The sequence below is a fragment of the Balaenoptera ricei genome, chromosome 7 (genome assembly GCF_028023285.1).
Source record: "Balaenoptera ricei isolate mBalRic1 chromosome 7, mBalRic1.hap2, whole genome shotgun sequence".
Lineage (NCBI taxonomy): Eukaryota > Metazoa > Chordata > Mammalia > Artiodactyla > Balaenopteridae > Balaenoptera > Balaenoptera ricei.
Window position 1 is genome coordinate 99,794,728 of NC_082645.1, and position 24,409 is coordinate 99,819,136.

The 24,409-nt window shown below is 37.1% G+C and overlaps 1 protein-coding gene across 1 annotated transcript in view; it reads right to left on the reverse strand.

Moving 5' to 3' along the window:
• The window catches only part of ABCA12 (ATP binding cassette subfamily A member 12), a 186,631-nt gene extending 162,571 nt beyond the window's left edge, over window positions 1-24,060 (reverse strand). The window contains exons 1-2 of the mRNA XM_059927396.1: window positions 23,992-24,060; window positions 11,463-11,556 (exon numbers count right to left, since the gene is read on the reverse strand). Of these exons, the coding sequence (XP_059783379.1) occupies window positions 11,463-11,556; window positions 23,992-24,060 (163 nt within the window). The remainder of the gene's footprint in view (window positions 1-11,462; window positions 11,557-23,991) is intronic.
• Window positions 24,061-24,409: the final 349 nt, after the last annotated feature.

Sequence of the window (24,409 nt, forward strand, 5' to 3'; positions counted from 1 at the left end):
TAGGTGATAAAAAGGATAACTTCCATCTGACTGTCTCTTGTATTGTTCGGTCTGGCGAGGCAGCTGCCAGGTCATGAGGACACTGAAGCAACCTACAGAAAGAAGCTGAGGGTCCTCACCAATAGTTGGTACCAACTCATTAGTCATATAAGCAATCCACCTTGAAAACAGATCTTCCGGCCCTAGTCAAGGTGTCATATGAAGGCAACCCTAGCCAAAATCCTTGATTGCAATCTCATAACAGACTTGAAGCTAAAACTCACAGTTAAGCCACTATCAAATTTCTGACCCATAGGAACTGGAAGATAATAAATGTTTACTGTTGTTGCCATTAAGTTTTGGCAATTTGTTATAGAGCCAGAGATAACTAATATAGCCTGTGATAGAAACATCTGGATGAAGATAAACAATTAGGGAAGAAAATCTTTCAAACTTCCTTTAGTTTACCTTCCATATCAGAAAAAGAAAAATTAAATACCTCCTCACAATGCTTCTATTACTACAGGAGAAAATCCAAACATCTAGGTCTAGTATTAAAAACCCTACATGATCAAACCCCACCCAACTTGATCTCCTCTACTCTTTAGCACACTCGACTTTGGCCAAACCAATCTACCTATCCTCACCCAGTTTTTAATCTTGACCTTTCTAACTCTTGAAGGGCACATATCTTCTTGTTGCATAGGCATCATATTAATCTTTTTTCCTTCCAAGCTCAAGTACTGGGGTAATTCTTGACTATGCTAATTCACAGCAATCTCTTCCTTTTTTAAACTTCCAGTAGTTTTTGTCACCAATGCTGCTTATTTAATACTACTTATGTTCCTAAGTACTTATATTATTATTACATGTCACTATTAAATAATCAATAAATGTCTGAGCTTCTGATATGTGCAAAGCACTGTGCCAAGAGCTATATCTAACACTTTACTTTAGTTATATTTTTTCATCTATTATGGCATGTAAATTTTTATGTATGTTTCTTCCCCCCACAATTAGACTGTAAGCATCTTAAGGGCAGAGAGCAGGCCTATTTGTTACAGCTCTAGGCATGTCTTGTAGAATATGAATCTCCAGAAGCATCTTCGTATCATCTCCACAGAGGGCAGCAATTTCAAAACAATGAAGCGATTTTTTTGACATTTTCTCATTCTCCTAATATTTACAAAACTGGCAGCACAGTGATGCAATGTTAGAGTGTGAACACTTGTTTCAGTGGAACTGGGTTCCCCAGGCCATGTAACTTAACCATGAAATCATCTTGGAGAAACATCTGTGCAGAAAACTTCAGGGAATTATGAACACTTCTTTCCTTAGTCACCAATCTGATGGTACTCTCTGAGAGAAGGCATTCTCCTCAACTGTCCTGAAAATGTTGTCTTCAACATAAGACATGAAAAATGGTGAATCTTTGGACATCCTTAGGATTACAGCAAAAGATTCAGTGCTAAAATGAGGCAGAGAATGCTGGCAATGGCTGCAAGGTAACAGGGTGAAAGCAAATTCTTCCATGAAATTACTCAAAGAATTAAATTCATTCTTCAATAGTAGGGAGCTAGTAGAAAATGCAACTGACTTAAAATAAGAAAATAATTAAAAAGAAAGAAAAAGATAGCTCTCAAACATGAGGTTGCATAAGAATCACCTAAGGAGTTCTTTAAACTCCACCCCACTCACGACCCTCACCACCTCACCACCTCACCACCTCACCACCTCACCATCTCATCACCACCTTCGCCATCACCATCACCAGGTGGCAATTCAGAAAGCCTACAGTACTAGTGGGAAGCAGCCGCATAGCACAGGGAGATTAGCTTGGTGCTCTGTGACCACCTAGAGGGGTGGGGTAGGGAGGGTGGGAGGGAGACGCAAGAGGGAGGGGATATGGGGATATATGTATATGTATAGCTGATTCACTTTGTCATAAAGCAGAAACTAACACACTATCGTAAAGCAATTATACTCCAATAAAGATGTTAAAAAAAAAAAAAAGAAAAGAAAGCCTACAGTAAAACCCTGGAATCTATGTCTTTCAACAGGTGTATTTAGATGATTTTGATTAAGGTAGAGTGGTTAAGTGTATCTGTTTGTAAATCATGAAGATGGAGAAAAAACACTGTTAATATTGTGATTCCTGTATTACTTTCTCTTTAGTTAGCTGCAATTCCACTCCCAGATTTGTCCTAAATTGTGTTAATCTCATTTGGACAGTATGAAATTAGAGGGTTATAGCTAGTTGTGCATGGAAGACCTCCATATTATAAAGAGTAATTATTCTTTAAAGAAATCTGGATTTGAAAATCTGGAAAGAAAATGAAGAATTGAAGGAGGCAGTGTTAAAAAAATTCTGGGGAAATCACCAGCTGTGATAGAAAAGTCTACAGACATTTTAGCCCCCTAGCATTTCCAGGGTAATCAAGAGATCGTGAAAATGAAAACTGAAGTGCGAGTCTTAAAACCAGAACTCTGTGCCCAATCCAGTCACCATTTCCTACTAAACCCTCTTTCATTCTGCTGTAGGAACTCTTTCTAAAATGTTATCTGATCCCGATGTTCGAATTTTAGTTGTGTGTATGTCTGTGTGTGCGTGTGTGTGTGTGTGTTATATGCAGAGAAAAAAGTCTAAGAAAATGTACACTGAAATGTTAATGATGGTTATCTTTAGAAGGCAAGATTTTGTTACTTATATTACTTTAGAAGGCAAGGAGACTTCTCCTTTTTGCAACATGAATACTTGTATTAAATTACTTAATTTTTAAAAAATGAGCATGTATTTCTATGGTCAGAAAAAGATATAAATATTTTAAAACAAAATTAATTTACTCAAAAGTTCCAGTGTCTTCTCATCCTCTTCAAAATAAAGTCCAACACTTTTGCTACTGACCAAATAGCCTCATCTCCCAACACTCACAATAAACATTCTCCTTTTTCAGACAAAGCAAACTCCAAATTCCTGGCACATCTAACTCTTTCATGTCCTGTGTCCTCACTCATGTTGATTGCTCTCTGTTAGGAATGCAAAGACACGAGTTGTCTAGTTGACAAACTCCTATGCATTCTTTAAGAATCATGCTAAGACACAGAACTTCCTTGTGAAGCCTTTCCTGATATCCCAGGTAGTGCTATATGAGCCACACTGGAGCCCAAGGCAAAAGAAAAAGCAGTAATACTGATCTTGACTTTATTTAAAATTTTGTATATAGAATTTTAAAATTAATGTTAATATTTTAGAATATTGTATTGAAATATGATTGATCTTGATTACTGAGTTTTTGTTAACCCCTCAAACTTTGCCTTGTATCTGCTTCCCCGTGGCCCCAGCCCTGATTCCAGGTAAAACCGTCTGGATTCCATCTTCTCTACTGCTTCTGCTCTTGGTCCCACCTCCACTGGGGAATGTATTGTATTGCACACTTATTTTAGTTCCTGATATATAGTCTGGTACAGACTTGATTGCTCTGAGTCCTCAGGACGTTCCTGATCAGCACAGACATGAGATACCTTTTAAATATGTGACAATGGCAAGAATAAATGTGAAACCTTAATCAAGTGTCTTACATTTTCTGAGCCTGTTTTCTTATCAAATAATGAGAGACTAGATGATCTCAATGATACTCAATTATCGATATTATACTCTATATGTATTATTATATCATATATAATATAAAAAATAATATCCAACACTAATGTAGCCCTTATTATGTGCCAGGTACTTTTCTAAGTATTTAACAAGTATTAATTCATTTAATTCTCACAACTCTATGAGGTAGGTGCTATTATTAACCTCAATATACAGATATGGAAAATGAGGCTCCAAGCATCCAAGAGTTTTATCCAAGGCTTATGTTTGAATACAGGCAGTTTGGATCTCTAGCCTGTGCTCTAAGCCCCTACACTGCCTCTCACGATAGTAATGATTTTATATATAAGCATAAATACATAAATATATAACCAAAACAAAGATTTTATTTTTTAATGTGAAAATACTATAGGTCATTCTAATTCTAACCCACAATGAAATTCTCACTGACCTGAGACAAGCCAATATTGTATGCTATGGCATTTCTTCCATGAGAGCTACTTTCACTCTAAAAATACACTGGTTCATTTATCTAAGCAAAGGACATGATATGACCTAATCAAAGAGAATGAGAAAACGTGAATAGTGAGAGTAGCCTAAAATGACTAAGGTTTGGAAGGCCAGCTCTCCTGGGTGATGCTTAGAGGAAGGTTTAATAAAACAGTCACTCAGGAAGACACACAGCCAACCATGAAGCCAGACCCTCACCTGTGAGCCTGTGTGTGGGCTCTATGTTCTCTGACAAGTGAAAAGGAACTGGCTGAAATTACTTTGTGAAATCAGCCTCTTAGCCTCTAAGGGTATATTGGAAACATCAACTGATAGTGGTGGCCTCAGCAAGTGACATTACTATACTTGTGAGAATTTTATAAGCAATCATTTATTTATCTGTATTTATCAGACAGGCTTTGATATTAAAGGTTCCTATCTGACAGTAACAGGAATTCCTCTGCTCTTTATGAAGGGAAGAAAAGGGAAAAGGAGTAAAAAAAAAAAAGAGAAGGCATGTGACTCCCAGAGCCACTTTCAGTGAGGCAGTCACCTCTGGGAAGCTTGTAAGGTAGATCATCAAAAGTAGGGATGAAGCAAAATGAGCAGAAAAACAAAATCCTCCACTGTGCAATCAACAGTTATTCTTTACGCTTTATCTTTGTGCTTGTTAAATTGTTATTGTGCTTCAAGTTATTTCCCGTTCTCTGATGCAACCCTGTGCACTAAGCCTGAGAGGGAATTAGTTGAGAAGTCCTTTTGTCATGTTATGTGGCATTAGGGTGTGCCCATCTGCACTGCGTGAGAGAATGGCAGAATTCCAAGTCAGGGAGATGGGCAACTACCAGCAGGAACTGTGGCCGTCCCCGTGCACAAGTGTAGCGGGGCCGTATTCACGTCCCCTTTCCTCCTGCTCCATTCAAGTCTGCCCAGAGTGCTAGAGCAGGCAGTCACAATCTAATCCCACTCCTCGGCTTCTATGGGTTTCACAGCATTTACCTCTGTGTTATCATCTAAAGGGTCAGTAATGTTCCCCAAAACAGTTAACTACTAATTTACTGATGGAAGAAGTAAATGATGGGACTCTGGCTTTGAAGTTCAAAAGCTGTTCCATGCAATGCAACTGCTTCCCACTAGCTAGCTATTTTACATTTGGTAGCGCATCGCACGGGGAGATCAGCTCGGTGCTTTGTGACCACCTGGAGGGGTGGGATAGGGATGGTGGGAGGGAGACACAAGAGGGAGGGGATATGGGGATATATGAATACATATACTGATTCACTTTGTTATACAGCAGAAACTAACACAACATTGTAGAGCAATTATACTTCAATAAAGATGTTAAAAAAAAAAAGAGCTATTCCAACATTTTCTGGAACTTAAACAAGAAGCAGACTATAAATCTCTCCCACACAAAAATCTTTCATATGCATTCACAAGAATTTATTAATTTGTGAGGGAAATTCCCAGGAAAATCTACCTGGGGAGGAGTGGGGGAGATTTATATCTATTTTCTTTTCCTAATATTACCATTATAGACATTTTTGATAGCACAGTCATGTTTACCTGGGTCAGAGAAGTAAAAATCAAACCCTAAACAAGCTAACTTGTTGTCCTTCACCCGCCTGACTTACACTGATTTTTTTATTATCCATCTCTGAATGAATTTTGTAATCCAATCACCCATATCAATTTTTCAAACTGTATCAAATTCTGACCAACACATAGCATTCCTATTTTGTTCCCTATGTTAGGAATTATGCTGTATCGGACAAGAGTGTGATGTTATGATGTGATTTCTGCTATTTATGTACTATCTGTCCAATGAGTGAGTCCAGATTAAAGCATAAAGCGGTCGAAGACCACTCACTATTAGCCAATATATCCACAAGAAAGATATAAAGGAGAAATAATTGGAGTTTGAATGACCAGGGAAGGCAAAAGGGTAAGCTTGTCTTTTCATAGACAATGGGGAGGGAGCCATGAGCATGGGATGTGTGGAAGACTTTCAGAAACAGTTTCTTTAGGCACAGGCATCATACTTCAGAACAGAAAGTTGGATGAATCCTAATTACGAAGGTCCTGAAAGTGAGGCAAAGAGGAGTTGAAACCTGATTGACCCAAAGAGTATTTTCGGGGATTATCTGATGATAAAATGTGGGAAGGGTTAGAGGCAGGGCTTCCCGAAACCAAAAAAAACGAAGACAAACAAAAAACAAATAAATAAGCAAAAAAAAACCCCACCTTTTGAAGAAATCCAGGCATGAAACTGAGATCTTGAACCAAAGGGTGGCAGGAAGTATGGAAGGGAAGGGATAACTCCAGGACACATTTCACAAGATGGATTCTGATTTGAAGGACAGTGGTTTGGGAGGTGAAGCAAAGGGAGGAGTCAAGATGGCTCAGAGGTCTCTAATCTGAGAGATTACCTCGTGTTGCTGGCACACCTGAGAATGGAGAAATCGGATGGGGCAATCCCGAGCAGATGAGTGATGATGAGTTCTGATCTTCCCAGAACAAAGCCTACATTAATTTTAGCCAATCAACATACAAAAGGATATTATTTACTATGGGCCCCTCAACTAATACTACTAAATCATGAGTGTTCTGGAGAGCATGGTACACCCCGGAATTCTATCCTTGTGCACTTGCCTTCACTTTCTTAAAAACACACCACACAAAAAGTCAGAGCAAGAGCAGGGCCGGAAAAAACCTCACTCCTCTGGCTTTCAAAGCCTTCACCAGTGAGAGGCCTCACAGGCTCTTTCCCACTAACAGTTCAGATACCGTAGGTATAACAACACCCATGGATCCCACCAGCCACCAATTAATCAATAATTTCAATCTTTCTTCTCACATTTTTTCCTAGAGCTGCTGACAAATAGAAAAACCAACTGAGTTCACTTTTACAACCATCTTCGATCTCTGACAGTACTAACAGGTGGTATGAGGAAGAAAATGGAGAGGTTGTAAACTCAAATGAGCCTTAGGATTGCCATTATTGGCATTTGTGACCTGGAAAAACTCACTGTATGGGTTGGGGGAGGGGAGGGAACTGTGGTTAAAATCCAGGCTCAGGGACATAGTAACTATGTGAACGTTAGTAAATTACTTAACATTTCTATGCCTCAGTTTTGTTATCTTTAAAATAGGAATAATCATATTACATAGTTCAAAGAAATGATGTAAGTCTTAACTCAGGAAATATATGCGAAGTACTTAGCACAGTGCCTGCCGATGGTCAAGTTGTCAATAAATGTTTACTCCTATTATTATTTTTATTGCATCCATGAAGACAAAATGTACGCTTTGGAAGCCAAAAGACGTGTTAGGAATGATGACCTTGGATTTACCAAAGCTGCTGAGTCACATGTGGATGGGTGGAATTCAGTTTAACCTTGTGATAACAAAAATTTGGATATCATTCAGTTAGCAGTTTCCCTTGCCTTCCAACAGTCCCTGTGTTCAGCTGTGGGATTGGCTGAATTTCTTATTTTCTGAGGGGGCAGGGGTATTAGAAAGTGACAGCCTCGAGGCAGTTGGAGTTTAATCCAGCACATGATATTTGTACAGTTGGAGTGTAATTCAGCACATGATCATATATGTACAGTATAATTTCCATTGTTTTTAGTGATATTTTCAACCACTTAAAAAACACTGTTTTTCATTAACTTCATAAAAATGTGACTTCTTGTTGGCAATACTGCATTTTTGGGAGTCCACTTATATCATTATGGGCGGGTGTTGTAAAGTAATCATCACTGGGAAACTGTTTGCCTGCACTTTCATGGGTATGTATGTGTTAAAAGGAGACAGAAGCAACTCACTGCACATTATAGCTTGGCTTAGCCTCAGTGTGATGTGGGAGTTTGGTTTGGTTTTGTTTGCTTTTGCTCCTAAGCATAATATTTTGGCTTTTAAAGCTTGCCTCTTGACAAGCCACTGCCTGTAGAGATTACAAGCGGTTGGAACTATTTCAGACTTGGCGCCTAGGCCCATTTCTTCTCCGTGTGAACAAGAAGCATCTGGGCCTGTCTGCCAGCCTTTGGAAAGCTTTCTTTACCTGGGACTTATTATTTGCAGGGGCAAGTTAACCTAAGCTCTTGGTGGCAACACAAAAGGGAGTAAACGCAGGCAGATGATGCCAAAAGTAAGCATTTTGCTTCAGATCGGTGCTCACCATGGCAGGGACTGCAGCAGCTTCCTTACTCACCAAAAATCCAGTCTTCTCCAGGGCCCAACAGAAGGACTATGGAGGGAGTCCTTTGAGTTGCTGATTATATTTGTTCTGAATGATTTACCAGTCCTACATACCTGCCTGGCTCATCTGGGAGCAGAATGTGCCCACGGAATGACAACTCCCATTCTCACCATAGCTGAGTTTCAGCTGGGGTGTAGTCTGGAGTTTCATCTTCATTTCTCTATTGCCCAACTAGTACTGAAGAAGTCACTGAAGCCCAAAAAGGATTTTTACTCTGTTAAGCAGGATCTGATTTCTGTGATACTAGAACTACAATGATGCATGTAGAATTTGTCAAACAGGGGCAGCATTCCACGTTAAAAACTAATATTTAGGATAACTCTGATACACACATCAGAATCCACTTCTTCCTCATATTTTTTTAATTTCATGATAGAGACAGGGAAGGAGTTTATATTCCTAATTTCTAATTTTTAGTCTACTTTTGCAAAACCCAAATAATGAAACATGAAAAATTAGTACTGACTACTGCATGTAAGAAATGTGAGTCTACAAGCTTAAAACCAGATTCTGGAGCCAGATTGTCTGGGTTCAAATACTGACACCACCACTTATTAACTGTGCAATCTTGAATGAGTTACTTAACCTCTTTGTGCCTTGGTTTTCTTGACTGTGAAATGAGGAACACAGCCATTATGTAGTATGAGATCAAGAAATATTTATCATGATTATTATCAGCTCATTTTAATCTTCTGGTATAATAGATGTGAGAAACAAAGTAAAACAACAATCTAAAAAAACAGAATTAAAAAACCTAAATCCATACTGGACTGAATGTCAATATTATGACATAGTATGAGTGTGTTTCGTGTTTGGTAATTGCAATCATTGTTGCTTTGTTGTGGTCATCCACTTACAATGCTTGGTGTCAGTTTATTTATCTCTTGTAAAAATAAAATAGAGTGTGTGTGTGTGTGTGTGTGTGTGTGTGGAAAATAAAAAATAAAAAACACCTAAATCCAAACTATCATTCTGAAGTTATTCTCTCTCTACCACAAGAAAGAAAAAAAAAGTAACTGCATCTATACTAGTTTTAGATTCTCTACATTACTCTACAGAATAGTACCTCCAATTATAAAATTACATTTTATACTCTATTGATTATAGGATGAGTTAAAATCTTGGACATACTTTGTATTTGGCTCTATGTGTATGAGGGTAAGATATGACACAAATCTCATGGACAAAGAATAAGTAAAGGTGGTTTCCAATACCTTTCTCTCTTATCCCACATGATTGAATTTTGGCAAATTAAAATCTCCTTGGGTCCCAGTGTTCTCATCTGTAAAGTGAGAGGGTCCCTCTCAGTTCTAATAACAAACCAATAAACTATTTTCTAGACTGAGTCTTATACGGTCTGAGAGACTAGCAAAAATACTTTTAATGTTTGAACTTTTCTATAATTTTGTTCCCTCCTACCCACAAACATAATTGCTTCTAAGCTAATTATTACTAGAGTATGACAATAGGTTCACAGTAAAAAATGGTTATTCATTTCCTTTTGGATAGTGTGTTTTGCAGAGCCTTTTATTTGGTCTGTGAAGCACTTGTCACACGGCTTATCCAAGTTTTTCTTTATAATTTAGTGGGATTATAAGAGCTCTCCATGATTTTCCCCATGAATCTCTAAATCCTATAGGGTAACATCAATTGGTTTAAGACTACTCACTCACACACCTTATATTTTTCTCTTAGAAGTTTTAGAAAAGGAACTTTATATAACTGAAAAATCCTTAAGAACAAGAAATTGGTGAAAATAAGTTGTTGAAAGGAGCTAACAAACTCCTATTACTATCGCTAGCAAATTGATAATTAGCATCTTTAACTAGAGTAGTTCAAAGAGTATTTGTCCTTACGTGCTGAATGCATTATTTCTGAAGTCCATGTTACTTAAGATATACAAGAATACATAAATTCCAACAGTATACTATGGAATTAATCTGTTATAAAGAATTAATATATACACAATATAAAGAGAACAAAATTATGCTGTTTTTATAAGCAACCTAATAAAATCTCATCAATAACTCTACATAATCACTTGTGCAAAAGTCCTTTAGAAATGATAAGGTGCAATTCAAATGTAAGGAGTTATTTGTTCTAGCACCAAGACTTTAAATGCTTCACACTAATTGAATTGATACTTTCTTTTGAATTATCATATTGTGTATAATTCAAGTAGATTCCACCATGGCTCTCATCTTACTTCTTAGGACTGGGTGATTGAAAAGCACTGTGCTTACTTTAAAAAGTCACTAGCTCATTATTCTCTTTACAAATAATTCGGCACAGTTTTCTTTTATTTGGTGGATTACCATAATTTATCTGAAATACAATTTGATTTTTCAGAAATCTGATTTACAAGAAGCTTTTTCGGAGATGGCTGCTTTGTGAAACATGAAACATCTGACCTGACTTTACTCCTCTCCTAAGAAAACTGACTCCAAAGTTTAAAAACAAAAGCAAAAACAACACTGGTCAAATCCTTGGGGTTAAAAGGCTCATCTTGCTCAGTTTTGAAGACTTTTCTGAGTCTCTTCTGCATTTCCATCCTGGATCCAAAAGAAATCATGAACTGAGTTGGGCATTGTGCCCATTTTATAACTTGGTAATGACTAAATGTAACTGAAACAACACTAATTGGAAAATGATCTTCTTTTAAACTAAATGTTTTGATACATTGCACCATTCAAATATTAGCCCTGAAGAAAGATGAGATTGTTATAGTACTCTGGATTTCATTTGTTCAGTTGATCAAATTCCAGTCTATGGCTTCTGCTATTATACAAAAGAAAAGGATGATCTAAGTTTGAGATGGCTGCTTGTTTGTGGTGTACACACTATGGTGAGATTTATGAGATGAACAACAAATGAGTTAAAATTTTATAGTTAAAGATTAAAATATATTCTTGCTCCTACATACTTTATATTTTTCTAGATAAATATTACAGGCTCAACTTCTTACTGATTCAAAAGACTGGGGAAAAGACATACTAAGCATTTATACAAACACTTCCAAGTGGAAACACTACTCAGAAAAATAAATTTTACAATAAAACACTAAAGTGGTAGCAAAATAAATTTTAACTAGAATCCAAAAGTTAGGGAAATAAACAAATCTCATTTACTTACAAGTTGGCTTTGGTCTTGGAGGAAATTTGGTCCGGGTAATAGCCAAAATTACGAAAATAACAACTGGCCATAAAATCAAGACAAGTGTCCAAAGCTGCAAAGTAATGATAGAAAAAAAATGTTAATTATATTGCTAAACCAAAACACCTGACAAGAAGTACATTATACTATAAAATTCCAACACAAGCCAGATATTTGCCTGAAAATATTATTAATAAGAAAGGAATGAGAGAGTTTTAAAAATGCAAGAGACTGAAATAAACACAAGAAGGATTTTTCCAGGTTTAAAATCTTAAAATAACCTTCTGAAGCCCCCTTTCCAGTCACCTTTCATGACTGTCCCAAGAATGATGCTCTTCAAATTCAAGTATGGGGCTTCCCTGGTGGCGCAGTGGTTGAGAATCTGCCTGCTAATGTAGGGGACACGGGTTCGAGCCCTGGTCTGGGAAGATCCCACATGCCACGGAGCAATTAGGACCGTGAACCACAACTACTGAGCCTGCGTGTCTGGAGCCTGTGCTCTGCAACAAGAGAGGCCGCGACAGTGAGTGGCCCGCGCACCGCGATGAAGAGTGGCCCCCGCTCACCGCAACTAGAGAAAGCCCTCGCACAGAAACGAAGACCCAACACAGCCAAAAATAAATAAATAAATAATAAATAAATTTTTTAAAAAAATTCAAGTATGATCAGGAACTTCCTAACTTGAAAATCTTTTAGAGCTTCCCAGTTGTTTGTTGGATAAGGCTCAACATGCTAAACAGGGCATATAAAACCCAACCTAATTTCAACCAAGATGTATCTTACCACTTCCAATATTAGCACTCTATGCTCAGGCATAAAGATTAGTGTGTGACATTGGCTAATGGCTCAATAAACATTGTTGAACAAATGAATGAATGAATGGTTGAGTCAACAAGTAAAAGAGTAAACAGAAACTTAAAGTTCTATGCAATCTCCTCCAAACCACTATAAATAGTATCTTGTGTCTGCTTCTATTATAGAACTTATACTCTTTTTATCAATATATTTTTTTTGGCTTGGCTCATGAAATAAACTGGTAATTCTTTTATGGCAAGAACAGTGTCTAATTCATCCCTGAATTTCCACTGGTATAGAATAGAGGTTCAGTAAATGTATATTACATTGAAATTTCTATTAGAGAATTTCACTGTAAGGCACTTCAGGAGTGGCTTTCCTCCCCATGTAAACATGATTCAGTTCATAAGACACTCTCTGCTTCATAGTTTACATACCTATAAAATTGGTTTCATAGCAGTGAAAAACATGTATTCACAAGAACATTAACTGTGCCTATAGTTAAAGTATGTTTCTATCTGATTATGCAGTCAGACTTGTTCTCATTCTTCCCCCTTTTTTCAGAGACGATTTGCTTCTGCCAAATCTCAAACTACTGCCTGGGGCTCTTTAATTCTCCAAAACAATCTAGACCCATTCAACTATTGATCCTTAAGTAACTCCCAACCTAAATTTTCCATGAAAATCTCCATGTGTCTCTATCAGCACTCATCTCCTTGCTGGCAGATCCGTCACCAAATTCTTAGACTTTGGGTTTAAGGGCAAGTTTTAGAAAATGCAGAAAGTTGACTGTCGATCTGGGGAATCCTAAGGTACTCAGTTTAACCACAGCTTAAAAGCTTCCAGACAGGCTCAACAGCCTAATCAATAGAAGCATTTCTCAAGCATTAATGTGCGTACCAAATCACCTAAGGATCTTGTAAACACATAGATTCAGATTCAGTAGATCTGTGGCTGGCCGGAGGTACTGTATCTCTTTCTAACAAGCTCCAGGTAGGTGATGCTGATGCTTCTGTCCATGGTCCACACGTGGAATAGAGGAATTCCAAACGCATGCCACCCTACCTAACTAGCAGGATTGTTTACAGTCTCGGAATATTTTTGTTGGAAATTTCCTTTGAGATCAGCTAATGAACAGAATTCTGGGCATTTCTAAACTTGGACAGGAAAAAAAAGATCACATTTTTATTTCCTCCAGCTTATGACTCTTTAGTATTTCCATTAATGATGAATACAGGCTAGGAACCACAATGTTGTTATTAGTACCTGTGACTTTGTCACCAATAGAAACCACAGATATTTTCAAATCATATTAGTGTCGTTGCAGATACCTCAAAGTGCTGTTTATACTCATCACAGCATTAAAATTATAGTAATCATGGATTCACCTTTATTTATTTAATGATAGAATAAACATGCATTACCATATCATAAACTTGCTTTTCGATACCTTAATAACTGAATTTCAGTATAATTGGTTTTATTTGGAATTGTATTAATTTCACTGATTTAAGAACATTATTCTTAGAAGGGCCATAGGCTTCACCAGGCTGTCAAAGACATCCATAGCACAGAAGAGGCTAAGAAGCCTTGATCTGATCCAACTCCCTTTTTTACTCTCTGGGTTGCAGAGGTTTAGCATAACTTATCCAAAGTTACATACCCAGCTGGAAAGCAGAGCAGGGGACAAGGATCTGAACACCAAGACACTTAAGATAGCATTAAAAAAAAATCATGCCGCTCCGAGGAACAAATACGAAAGTACTACAGAAAGTGTATTGGAAAAACATGCGTGTTATGAAAATATAAGATGTGTTATTATTCTAGCCTAATCTCTGATATATTTGAAAGTTAGAGTCTATTCTTCGAAGATCCTATATACAAGGTACAATTTTTATTCTATGTGACTCATTTGAAATGTAGACTATAAGGAATTAAGGTTAAAAATATTTAATGTTTGTGGATTTATTGGTTTTATCTTTGAAGCCATAGTTATCCTTTTAAAAATGTATTCATCTGAGTAGGTTCAGTGCCCCATAGCTACTTTTAGGAACATCTATTCATTTTCCATAGCAACCTCATGAGAATTCAGTGAGCAACTGAGATCAGTTACACCAACACAAATGTACATTCGCATTCAAATAAGGAACATATGTCATGGGATATCTTTAAGTTATCTTTTGGTTGATATAATTTGATGGTTTCATGCGGATGTTTTGGTAATTTTGAAATTAATTTTAGACATGATTTAGATCCAAACAAAAATGCAGTATCAGAGTAGTTTAAGGCACCCTGTTTTAGGTAAAATCCACCGCAAGCCCATAAACAATCTATTATCACAAGATTTCCCCCAGGATTTTAGGTCAGAGAGGTTTGGAGAACATTTCTACGTACAGAACTTTAGAAGGATAATAAATCCAAAGCCCTCCACACTGTGATCTCAGGAACGTTAAGGTTGACAAGTTAATCACAAAAGCAAGAAATAAAATTTAAATTTTCATACCAGCAGGATTGCTCTCAACACCATTCTAAATATTATCACAAACAACCTAGAAGCAAATGCAATGTCAAGGATCCAAATATTAAACCGATGAGCCATGACTTTTTATGTTTGTTTGGAGAAAAGGCTAAAATATTGATTTTACACATACAGACATTGGGGCTAATTGAAAACTTTGGGAAAAATATTTTTTAAGAGTTTCATATTTTTGCTAATATTTTAATTATCTCACATGTGCCTCTATACCTCACTTGCATTCCATACTCCCTGCATTCTTGACATCTAAGGGCATATGCACACTGAGTAATTTACAATTCCTTAGTGGGCCATGGCATTTGTCTCTTTTTATTTCTCCAGAGTTTATTTGCTATTGAGATGTCCCCTTCTGTTCGCTTTCTCTTCACTTTCCCCTTTCTGAAAAATTCAGTGCCCAAAATCCCTTAGGTGGGGCAGCAAGGTAAGTTCACATTAGGACTCGGGGCACCACAGTGACACAGTGAGGGAGGTGGGTCCTTAGCAAGGTGAAGAGGATATCCACAGTGCAGCAGCCAGACATGGGGTTTCAGGACCCAAGTCGGGTAAGGAGGGTGTCTGTGCAGGGCAAGGAGCAGGTGACTGGTTTCATATAGGAAGGTTGATTAAAAGTAAATATATCCCACGTTAGAGGAGCCAGGCTTTTCACTATCCATCAGAGAAATTATAAACATGATAAAGGGCAAAACTAGAATGAACCCGGCAGTGTTGGGTTACAATTAAAGGTATGGCTATGAACTGCTGGTTCATGAAATATTGTGATAAATGTATGCGTATAACTTCTTTCTTTCCAGTCCCACAAGTTGTTTCTGCCTCATTGTGTACTTTCTCTGTCCCAGCCCTGAAAATACCCATTTGTTTCAAGAAACACTAGCTTCTTTTAGTGGATGAGAGCTAAGTGTGCTTGTTGCTATTAGGGTATTGCCATTTCCAAGCTTGAACAGAGCTATAGAATATATGTAGAACGTATGTAGACACAGAGATAGTTAGATACATACATACATATATACATACATAGAAAGAAATAGGTAGGTAGGTAGACCAATAGACAGAAGAGCACTAGATATACTGCTCAGAGAATCTCAGAGAATGATGGGGACACATCAATAAAACACAGATACCTGCAAATGACCATAATTGAGCATCAAACTTGACCCACTGGCCAAAATTAAACATTAAAGACATTATGTTAATAAAAGAGTATATCTAACTGAATAAATTAGGCATCCATGAGTCTATGTAAATATAAATAAATGTATAAGGAAACATAAATTGAAAGTTTAATGAGGAATGGAGTATGTAGTTGGTCTCAAAATATTTCCCCATAAAATGAGACAAATTGACATCATGCACCACCTGATGTGATGCACTATGAAGAACAGAGAATCACTTCTGTGGTATTCCTTCCAGAGATAAATAACCTGAGTCTCTACTAAATGAATATGCTACAAAACAACAGATACTCTACAAAACAACTGGTCTTGAATGTTCAAAATGTGTCAGGGTCATTAAAGTCAAGGAAAGACTACCAAACTGTTACAGACTGAAGGAAACTAAAGACATGAAAACTAGATACAGAACACAACTGGACTATTTTTCTATAAGGACATGATTGGGAGAATTGGTGAATCTTGTATTGGATCTAAGGATTTGATGGTGGTATTGGGTTATATTGGAGGATTTCCTTGTTTGTGAAATATGCGCACTAAAGTATCTGAGGTAATGGGGCACCAATCTCAACTAGCTCTAGAAAAAAATATATTTGTACTGTTCGTGCAACTGTTCTTTAAATTTGAAATTATTTTAAAATTAAAAATTTTTAAATTATTTTAAAAATAATTCTTTTTGAAAATCCAGAACCAATTTTTAAAAGACAGCAAAAGAAGGGCTTCCCTGGGGGTGCAGTGGTTAAGAATCCACCTGCCAATGCAGGGGACACTGGTTCGACCCCAGGTCCGGGAAGATCCCACATGCCGCAGAGCAACTAAGCCCGTGCGCCACAACTACTGAGCCTGCGCTCTAGAGCCTGTGAGCCACAACTACTGAAGTCTGCATGCCACAACTACTGAAGCTTGCGCACCTAGAGCCTGTGCTCCGCAACAAGAGAAGCCATCGCAATGAGAAGCCCTCGCGCCACAACGAAGAGTAAACTCCACTCGCCGCAACTAGAGAAAGCCCACGTGCAGCAACGAAGACCCAACACAGCCAAAATATAGTTAATTAATTAAATAAATCTATTAAAAAATTTAAAAATAAAAATAAATAAAAGACAGCAAAAGAGAAGAGGACCAAGAAAAGAGATTTAAAGAAAAAAAAAACATGCTTTCTATCCAGGAACTCCATCCTGTTGCACAACGCAGGTGATAAGTTTTCGAGTATTAATGATGATGACAGGACACACTTCAGTGGCCTTGAAGTCAGTGAGGTCATCCACTCAAAATTCTAGGTTTAAATCTTAAGAAATTCCTTGAATGAACCAAATGTAAATTCACTCCAAAATTTCCATTCACTATAAGATCTGTAGTACTTTTTAACTCAATTGAATTACCTAGTAACATCTGCCTTTGCATTTGCTGAGAACTATTATTTCAAATCTCTGAAAACCTTTCAAATCTAATTTTCTGAAAAATCTTGGCAGAGCACATAATTTCAACTTTAAGTCATTCACGCTTCATTACTTTGTTAGAACCCTTTATTCTAATTATTGTTAGTATACCTGATTCCATTTGTGGCCATCATTTTTATTATGTTATTTTCATTAAAAGTAAATAAGAAAATAAGATACAGGTGAACTTTAAATCAATGTATTACTATATATTTAAAAATTTGAGAAACTACTACTATTTGAATGCCTGTAAGTAGGATATTCACTCTCTAGTCTTAATCATAAATGTCCCCATTTCCTACTGTCTATGCTTGTCCCACTTCACACAGTTATATTACCTGTCTTGCCCTTACAGATATTTGAGTTTGTATCCCTTGCACTAGAGTGGTTTGAAGTTAGTTATGTCTGAAATGAATAATACTGAATATCAGTACAATTTCCAGATTTCAATGGGGATTCTTCTCCTTAACTCTGAAAATAAATAGAAGTAAAATGTTTAGGATGAAGATTCTCCATTTCCCTCCATGAAACCACAGTCTTCGAGAGTCTTAAGGAAACTTATAGTTTAACATACACTATAGTAATCATTCATATAAGGCTTATACATTAACACAATAAAAAATTATTGAGCACCTACTGTGTACCAGGCACTGAGGATAGAGCAATTAAAATTTTCAGTCTTTTGAGGAAGGGAAACATAAAAAAAAAAATTATCACCAAATGTAATAGATAATGCTAAGATACAGGAAGTCAAGAGTGTGAAAGGAAGATAAAGCAAGGGGAGCTGAATCTAAAGCTAAAAGATGAAAAACGGTCAGGCAGAAGAAAGGATATGTGTGTTGGATAGAATATGAGAAAGAAGTGGGAGTCTTTCAAGCAGGGGAAACATATGGGTGAAGACCCACAAATGGGAAAGAGGGTGGAATATTCCAGGAAAAGAAATAAGTCCAGAATGACTGGTACATGAAAAGTTAGGGAAAACATCTCTGCAGTATGGTTATGCAGCCTGTACTTGAATGTTTCTGGTGACTAGAAGTTCAATATTTCACGAGACTTCTTCATTACTGGACAACTCACACTGTCCGATTTTTTTGCTCATATCAAGGTGATATCTTCCTTCCCATGACTAACACTTATTTGTCTTAGTATGGCTTCCCCTCCGGCAGGAGAATTCTACAAGTATTCGAATAGAGACAAAGTCCTCTCTCCTCTTGGGTACCAATGCCAGTTCCTTCAGCAATTCCCTGTTAAATATGATTTCAAAATATCTTCCCCAGGGTGAATTCTTGTTGTCAAGTGGTCTCTTAAAATTAATACCAAAATTCAATAAAGTACTCCAAATGATAATAGCTAATATTTGACTGCGGAGAATGTACAAGGTGCTACGTTAAACACTTAACATGCACTATGTCATTTAATATAATCACCTCATTTCCTCTTGCAGATGGGAAATTAGAATCTTAAAGAGACTAAATAAGCCTTCATTCCATAAGCCACTAAATGCTAGAGCTGATATTTGGACCCAGGGAGGCTGACTTCAGCACCTGCACAGTTAACCATTAAGTTTTGTAGCCAAACCACTACAGAATAGATTACTAGCTCTCTTTGATTGCAATACCACACTTTTATTACTTCAGCCTATGACAGCATTGAAAGTCATTTAAAGGTCAAGCTGTAACCTAGAATCATAACTTTTTATTACAAACCTGAAAATAAAAATCGCCCAAACTTTCCTATATAAAGTATAGTCTTTTTCTCCCTCTTCTATTCCTTCCTTTTTGCATTGTCTATTAAGCCAAAGATGACCGTTACTTGGTGTCTGTTAACAAGGGGATTCCAAGGTTCATATTCAGAAGTAAGAGTGTGATACTTTAGATGTGAAATAAACGTTAGTTTCACCCCCAAAACAAGGAAACAAAAGTGGCACAGGTGCTTCCCTGGTGGCGCAGTGGTTGAGAATCTGCCTGCCAATGCAGGGGACACGAGTTCGAGCCCTGGTCTGGGAAGATCCCACATGCCGCGGAGCGGCTAGGCCCGTGAGCCACAATTACTGAGCCTGCGCGTCTGGAGCCTGTGCTCCGCAACAAGAGAGGCCGCGATAATGAGAGGCCCGCGCACCGCGATGAAGAGTGGCCCCCGCTCGCCGCAACTAGAGAAAGCCCTCGCACAGAAACGAAGACCCAACACAGCCAAAAATAAATAAATAAATAATTTAAAAAAAAAAAAAAGTGGCACAAGAGTTCTGTTAATTGGGCTTTCTGCTAGTGAACACTGCCATCTACATAAATAACCCATCTAAAAACTGGGATCAAGACAATGTTCTGAAATCCATATATATAGATTATAATACAATTTGAAGATTGGTAAACCTTCTATGATGTTTATGAAAATAACTCATTTTTATTGGGCTTTAAGCGAATTTATTTCTCTATTGCTTCCACTTCTAAAACATCTTTATCTCATTTACTTTTTGCTTGACTAAACTAATAAAATGTGCATGTCTGCTATGTGCCAGGCACCGTAATGAACAAGTAGATACAAATTTTTTGAACAATTAAAAGGGCTTAAGGGAGTAAATGGTACAGTTCCAGAAGAGGTAAAAGGGCCTGGAACATTTGACCGTGTAGTTGAGAGACTTGTGCAAGACTGAATTCATTTTAATCTGATTTAGAATTAAATTTGAAATTCGAGTTTAATTCTAAATTGTTTTAATCAAAAAATTATTTTAATGCATGGACCAACCTGTTCCAAAATTTTCAAGTTAAGTCTTCCTTTTTCTTCAGCCATTGTGAGGGAAAATTAAATGAGCAAGGCGAGGATTGGGGAGGAAGTGTCAAATTTCATCCAGTTTTAGAAGTTTATCAAGTTGTAGGAATATCTATGATAGAAAAACTAGGTCTATCATCAACAGAGCTAAAGTGTGATCCACCAGCTAAATAGTTACAACAGAAAATAAATAGTTGAAGTTAATTTTCCTTCTTTAGGTCATAAGTCTGGAATTAGATTCCACTTCTATAGAGACTTGTAGTCACTTCTTGATATGCCTATTTAGAATCCACCTTCTTAATGAAAGATAAATTCTTATCTTGCACTATCTAGTCTTTAAGCCTTCAGTGCCTTTGCTGTCCCAGGACTCTGTTTCCTGTCATTAACTAGCATCTCATTAGGTGAGCCTCCCTGTTGCTAACCATCTCCAGTGGAATGTATGCTCATTTTTCCATTATTTTTTAGAGTTAAATTTCAAGCCCAGCAGGGTAGCAACTGCATCTAATTGATTTTCTCTATTGCCTAACATTTCTGTTGGCGCCTAATGTATTTTTTCACACTCCTCTAGTATTCATTTTTTGCAATATAATTGAGAATTGGTATTACCACTAATATTGAAAAACAGCAATATCTAAGGCCTCCTTAGCGAATATGATCTCTTTGTTGATGGGCTGAACTCTGAGCAGGGATTAGAGAATATTGGGAAAGGAACTCAACTTAGGAGCAATAGAGAAGCAGCAGGAGGTAAAGGAAAGAAGAGATCCATTTTTGGTAAAATATAACTTTGTGTTTTTAAACTCACTATGTGAATCTGGATGAGTATCTTGAGCTCTCAGGGGCCCTGTAAAATCAAGGCAGTTAGATAATCTCAAAGAGTTCAGAATTCTGACATTTGATTTTCCAAAAAAGAGAGAAACATTAACTCCAAGAACAATTTTGAGGAAAGTCACCTCAAAAATTAAAAATCCTGCCTTCCCTTTTTTGCAGCCAGGTCAACATGTAGCTTATTCCATTGTTATTTTACTTCTTAGGCTGTATAGTTGTTTAAAATTGTTTTTTCACTTTCTAGTCTAGTATATACTTTATAATAAACTTCCTCAGTAATCCCCACTCAACTTTAATAATTTTACTATATTTTTTCTTCTTGTTTTGCGTCTCCATTTATAGATTCCTAACTTCTTCCTCTATACACTATCCTTCCTACTGCCTTGCTCTGTGATTGACTCTCTTGAAAACAAAATGGAAGAGGATGGCATGGAGGTGATACTAGCATTTTTCCTTAACATTCACTAATGACTATACATTTCCAGTGTCACACAACTTAATTTCTATTTTCCTGGGTATAAAAGTACATTTTTAAAGTGCCATATTCAGAACAATTACAAAGATAGAGATAAAAATACTTGCATTTTAAATAACCGCTTGATGGATGACAAAGTCCAGTTCCTACACAAAGACTTTGTCCTCTCCTCCAACTTATATACCCCTTCTTTTCATGTTCTGTCTTCTAATTTGTCTATATTTTCTCTTTTCACATTTTAAAAACATTTATCTCCTTTTAGATTTTTTAATCCTAACTTTCCAACCTCTTGATTTTCTCATTCTTCCCTCTTAAGTAACACTGGCACACATATATCCCTTCCACCTGTGTCCTCAAGTCCTCTCTTCCAGTACCAAGACATAGGATTGGCTCTAGGCAAAACTATGAGGAAATACCCCTTTCTTTGCCCTCTACCTCTCCACTTAAAATTGTCTTTCCTTCTCCTTTTGGCATCACCATTTTCTAAAGGTCTCTTCTGTTCCTCTGGTTACTCATAATGGATTCCAGTGGGCCTTCCGTAGTGCCCCAGACCGAATTCTGGACTTTTAATGATCTCACTTCCTGCAACCAAGACTGTGCTAGGTCCCATTCTCTCAAGGTGCTCTTAAGATCTGAATCATTTGATGTCCCAAAATGAACTAATAGTTCATGTATTCTCTTTCCCTAGTCAAAAGTATTATTATCAGGGGCTTTCAGGGATTTTGGTTACTTAGGAATAATATAAGTTATCATAGTGAAAACATTTTAGCATGCCTGACTTTCACCTTCTTTAAATATGCCATGTCCAGCAGAAATTGACTAAAATGGAGAAAAACTCTAAAGTAGAAAATTGATATGCCAGCTACTTTACATATGAGGAAGGAACTTATTAAAGTTTCTAAAGATAAAATTTCTTAATGAAAAAATTTATTCACCTGAGGGTTTATTTTTAATTTTTAGGTAAAATGGAATTGTAAGGAAAATATACCACCTTAGCATTCAGCTTATCAGCAACAGATATACGTTTTCAGTTCCTTTATTCTTTTATTTTTAACTATTGAGTTTTCATCACTTAGGAACTTTACTGTATATAAATTTCTTCCTCTCTCCCACACTCCCTTCCCCTGGATTTCCTTTCACCATTACTTTGAATAAAATATGACACAGACATTGCCCCAAATCCCTCTATAATCTATTTGCCAAGTGTTTCACCATTTATAAAGCACTTTGAAATACATTAGCACATTTGGTTCTTACCACCCTATGAGACAGATATGGTAGACCTGATGCCCATTTTACAAATGGGAAAACCAGTGCTCAGGGAAATTGTGATATGCTCTTTAAGTCGTGTAGCTAGTGAGGAATAGAACCAAGAAGCCAATTCTTGTCTTCTAACCACCTCCACCTACCCAGACTCTTTCCCTGCTGAATTCCACACAGAACCTACTGTGGGAAAATTATGGAAAGTTCACTTTTGTGTTGTTTCTGATTTAAGAACAATGAAGTAAAAATATTAATGATTTAAAATTTTATATCCAAACCCACACCCATGTAATCACATAATGCCTTGTGATTTTAAATCCTATCCACCAAATTCACAAAGGCAAATCAACTTCTCCCTCGTACTATATACATCAGAACACTTGTAAGGTGTAAGTAAGTAAGGCGTCAGGCACTGCAAGCAAACCTAGAGATAAGGTGTATAGATAAACTTGGTTTCTATGATGCATATTATTTGCAAATATTTATATTATTAATTTTAGGCTGGGAATTACCTTCTAAAGTGAAGTATATCGAATGTCTTTTTGGATTTCTCCAGTTTTCAAACATTCTTCTGAATATGCAACAACTTACAGAAGCCAGTTCCTTTCTCAATCTCCCTGCACCCTACCTGGTGAGGATGTAATAGCTGGCTATGTAATTTAAAAAGCAAACATGAGTGTAAGAGCACAAAAAAAAAAAAAAATATGTTGCAATAAGCAGAGCAGACAGATTGTAGCAGTAAAGTGATTCAATAATACTCTTGAAGCATCACATACATATTAACCTTTGGCATTTCTAGTAAATAATTTTTCTTATCAACCAACCTTTCTATTGGTTTTGGTTTTTAAGTACATTTCTCCCCCATTTATTGTACCTTCATCTGAAACTTTTCCTCATCTCATTTTTAACAGAATTCATTAGGAAAATTTCTGAAAGCATTTTGGCCCAAAATCTAGAATTCAACACAAGTTCCAATTCAACCAGTGACAAGATGTATCCTTTTCTTGGCCGGGCCATATCCTGGTTTATTCTTTTAATTTACTGACATCAAAAGGCAGCTTTGGGGGCATGTTTAGACTCACCCCATTAGCTGTAAGACAGATGCAGGGATGATTTCGAAATATCTCATTCCTGCTTTAGAAAATGATTTAAAACTCTTCTCCTTCTCTTTTTACATGTCATGAACACTACATTTTAAAATTGTCTGGAGCATTTCCCTCAGGACCCCTTCCCTTGTTTTACTCACCGGCTGCCTTTTGACACCTAGCCAATTTTTCCAGACCAGGACCTGAAGCTGATGAAACGGAGAAGCCATCCTTCAAACGCCACAGACAAGAGAATTCCTCTCTTTTCCTCCAAACCTCAAAAGAAGAATTGGTTCCCCGCCCAACTTGCTGCGTGTCAATGGGTCAGAAGCCTTTTCATGGCACAGCCTTCCTGCGGGCTGGGGTAAGAAACCCACAGATCTTCTCTCCCTCTTGGATTTTTCCCTTGGGTTAATCCTGACCAAGGAACGCTTCTCAACCAACTCTTTCTCTCAAACAAGGACACAGACCAGGATCTTTTGGTGGCTTTTGCTTGTTTTAAAATCACATCCAGTTGTTGCTTGTTGCATAAAGTCCAGACTCAAGAGAGAATGAATATCCTTCAGATACGGCCTCGCC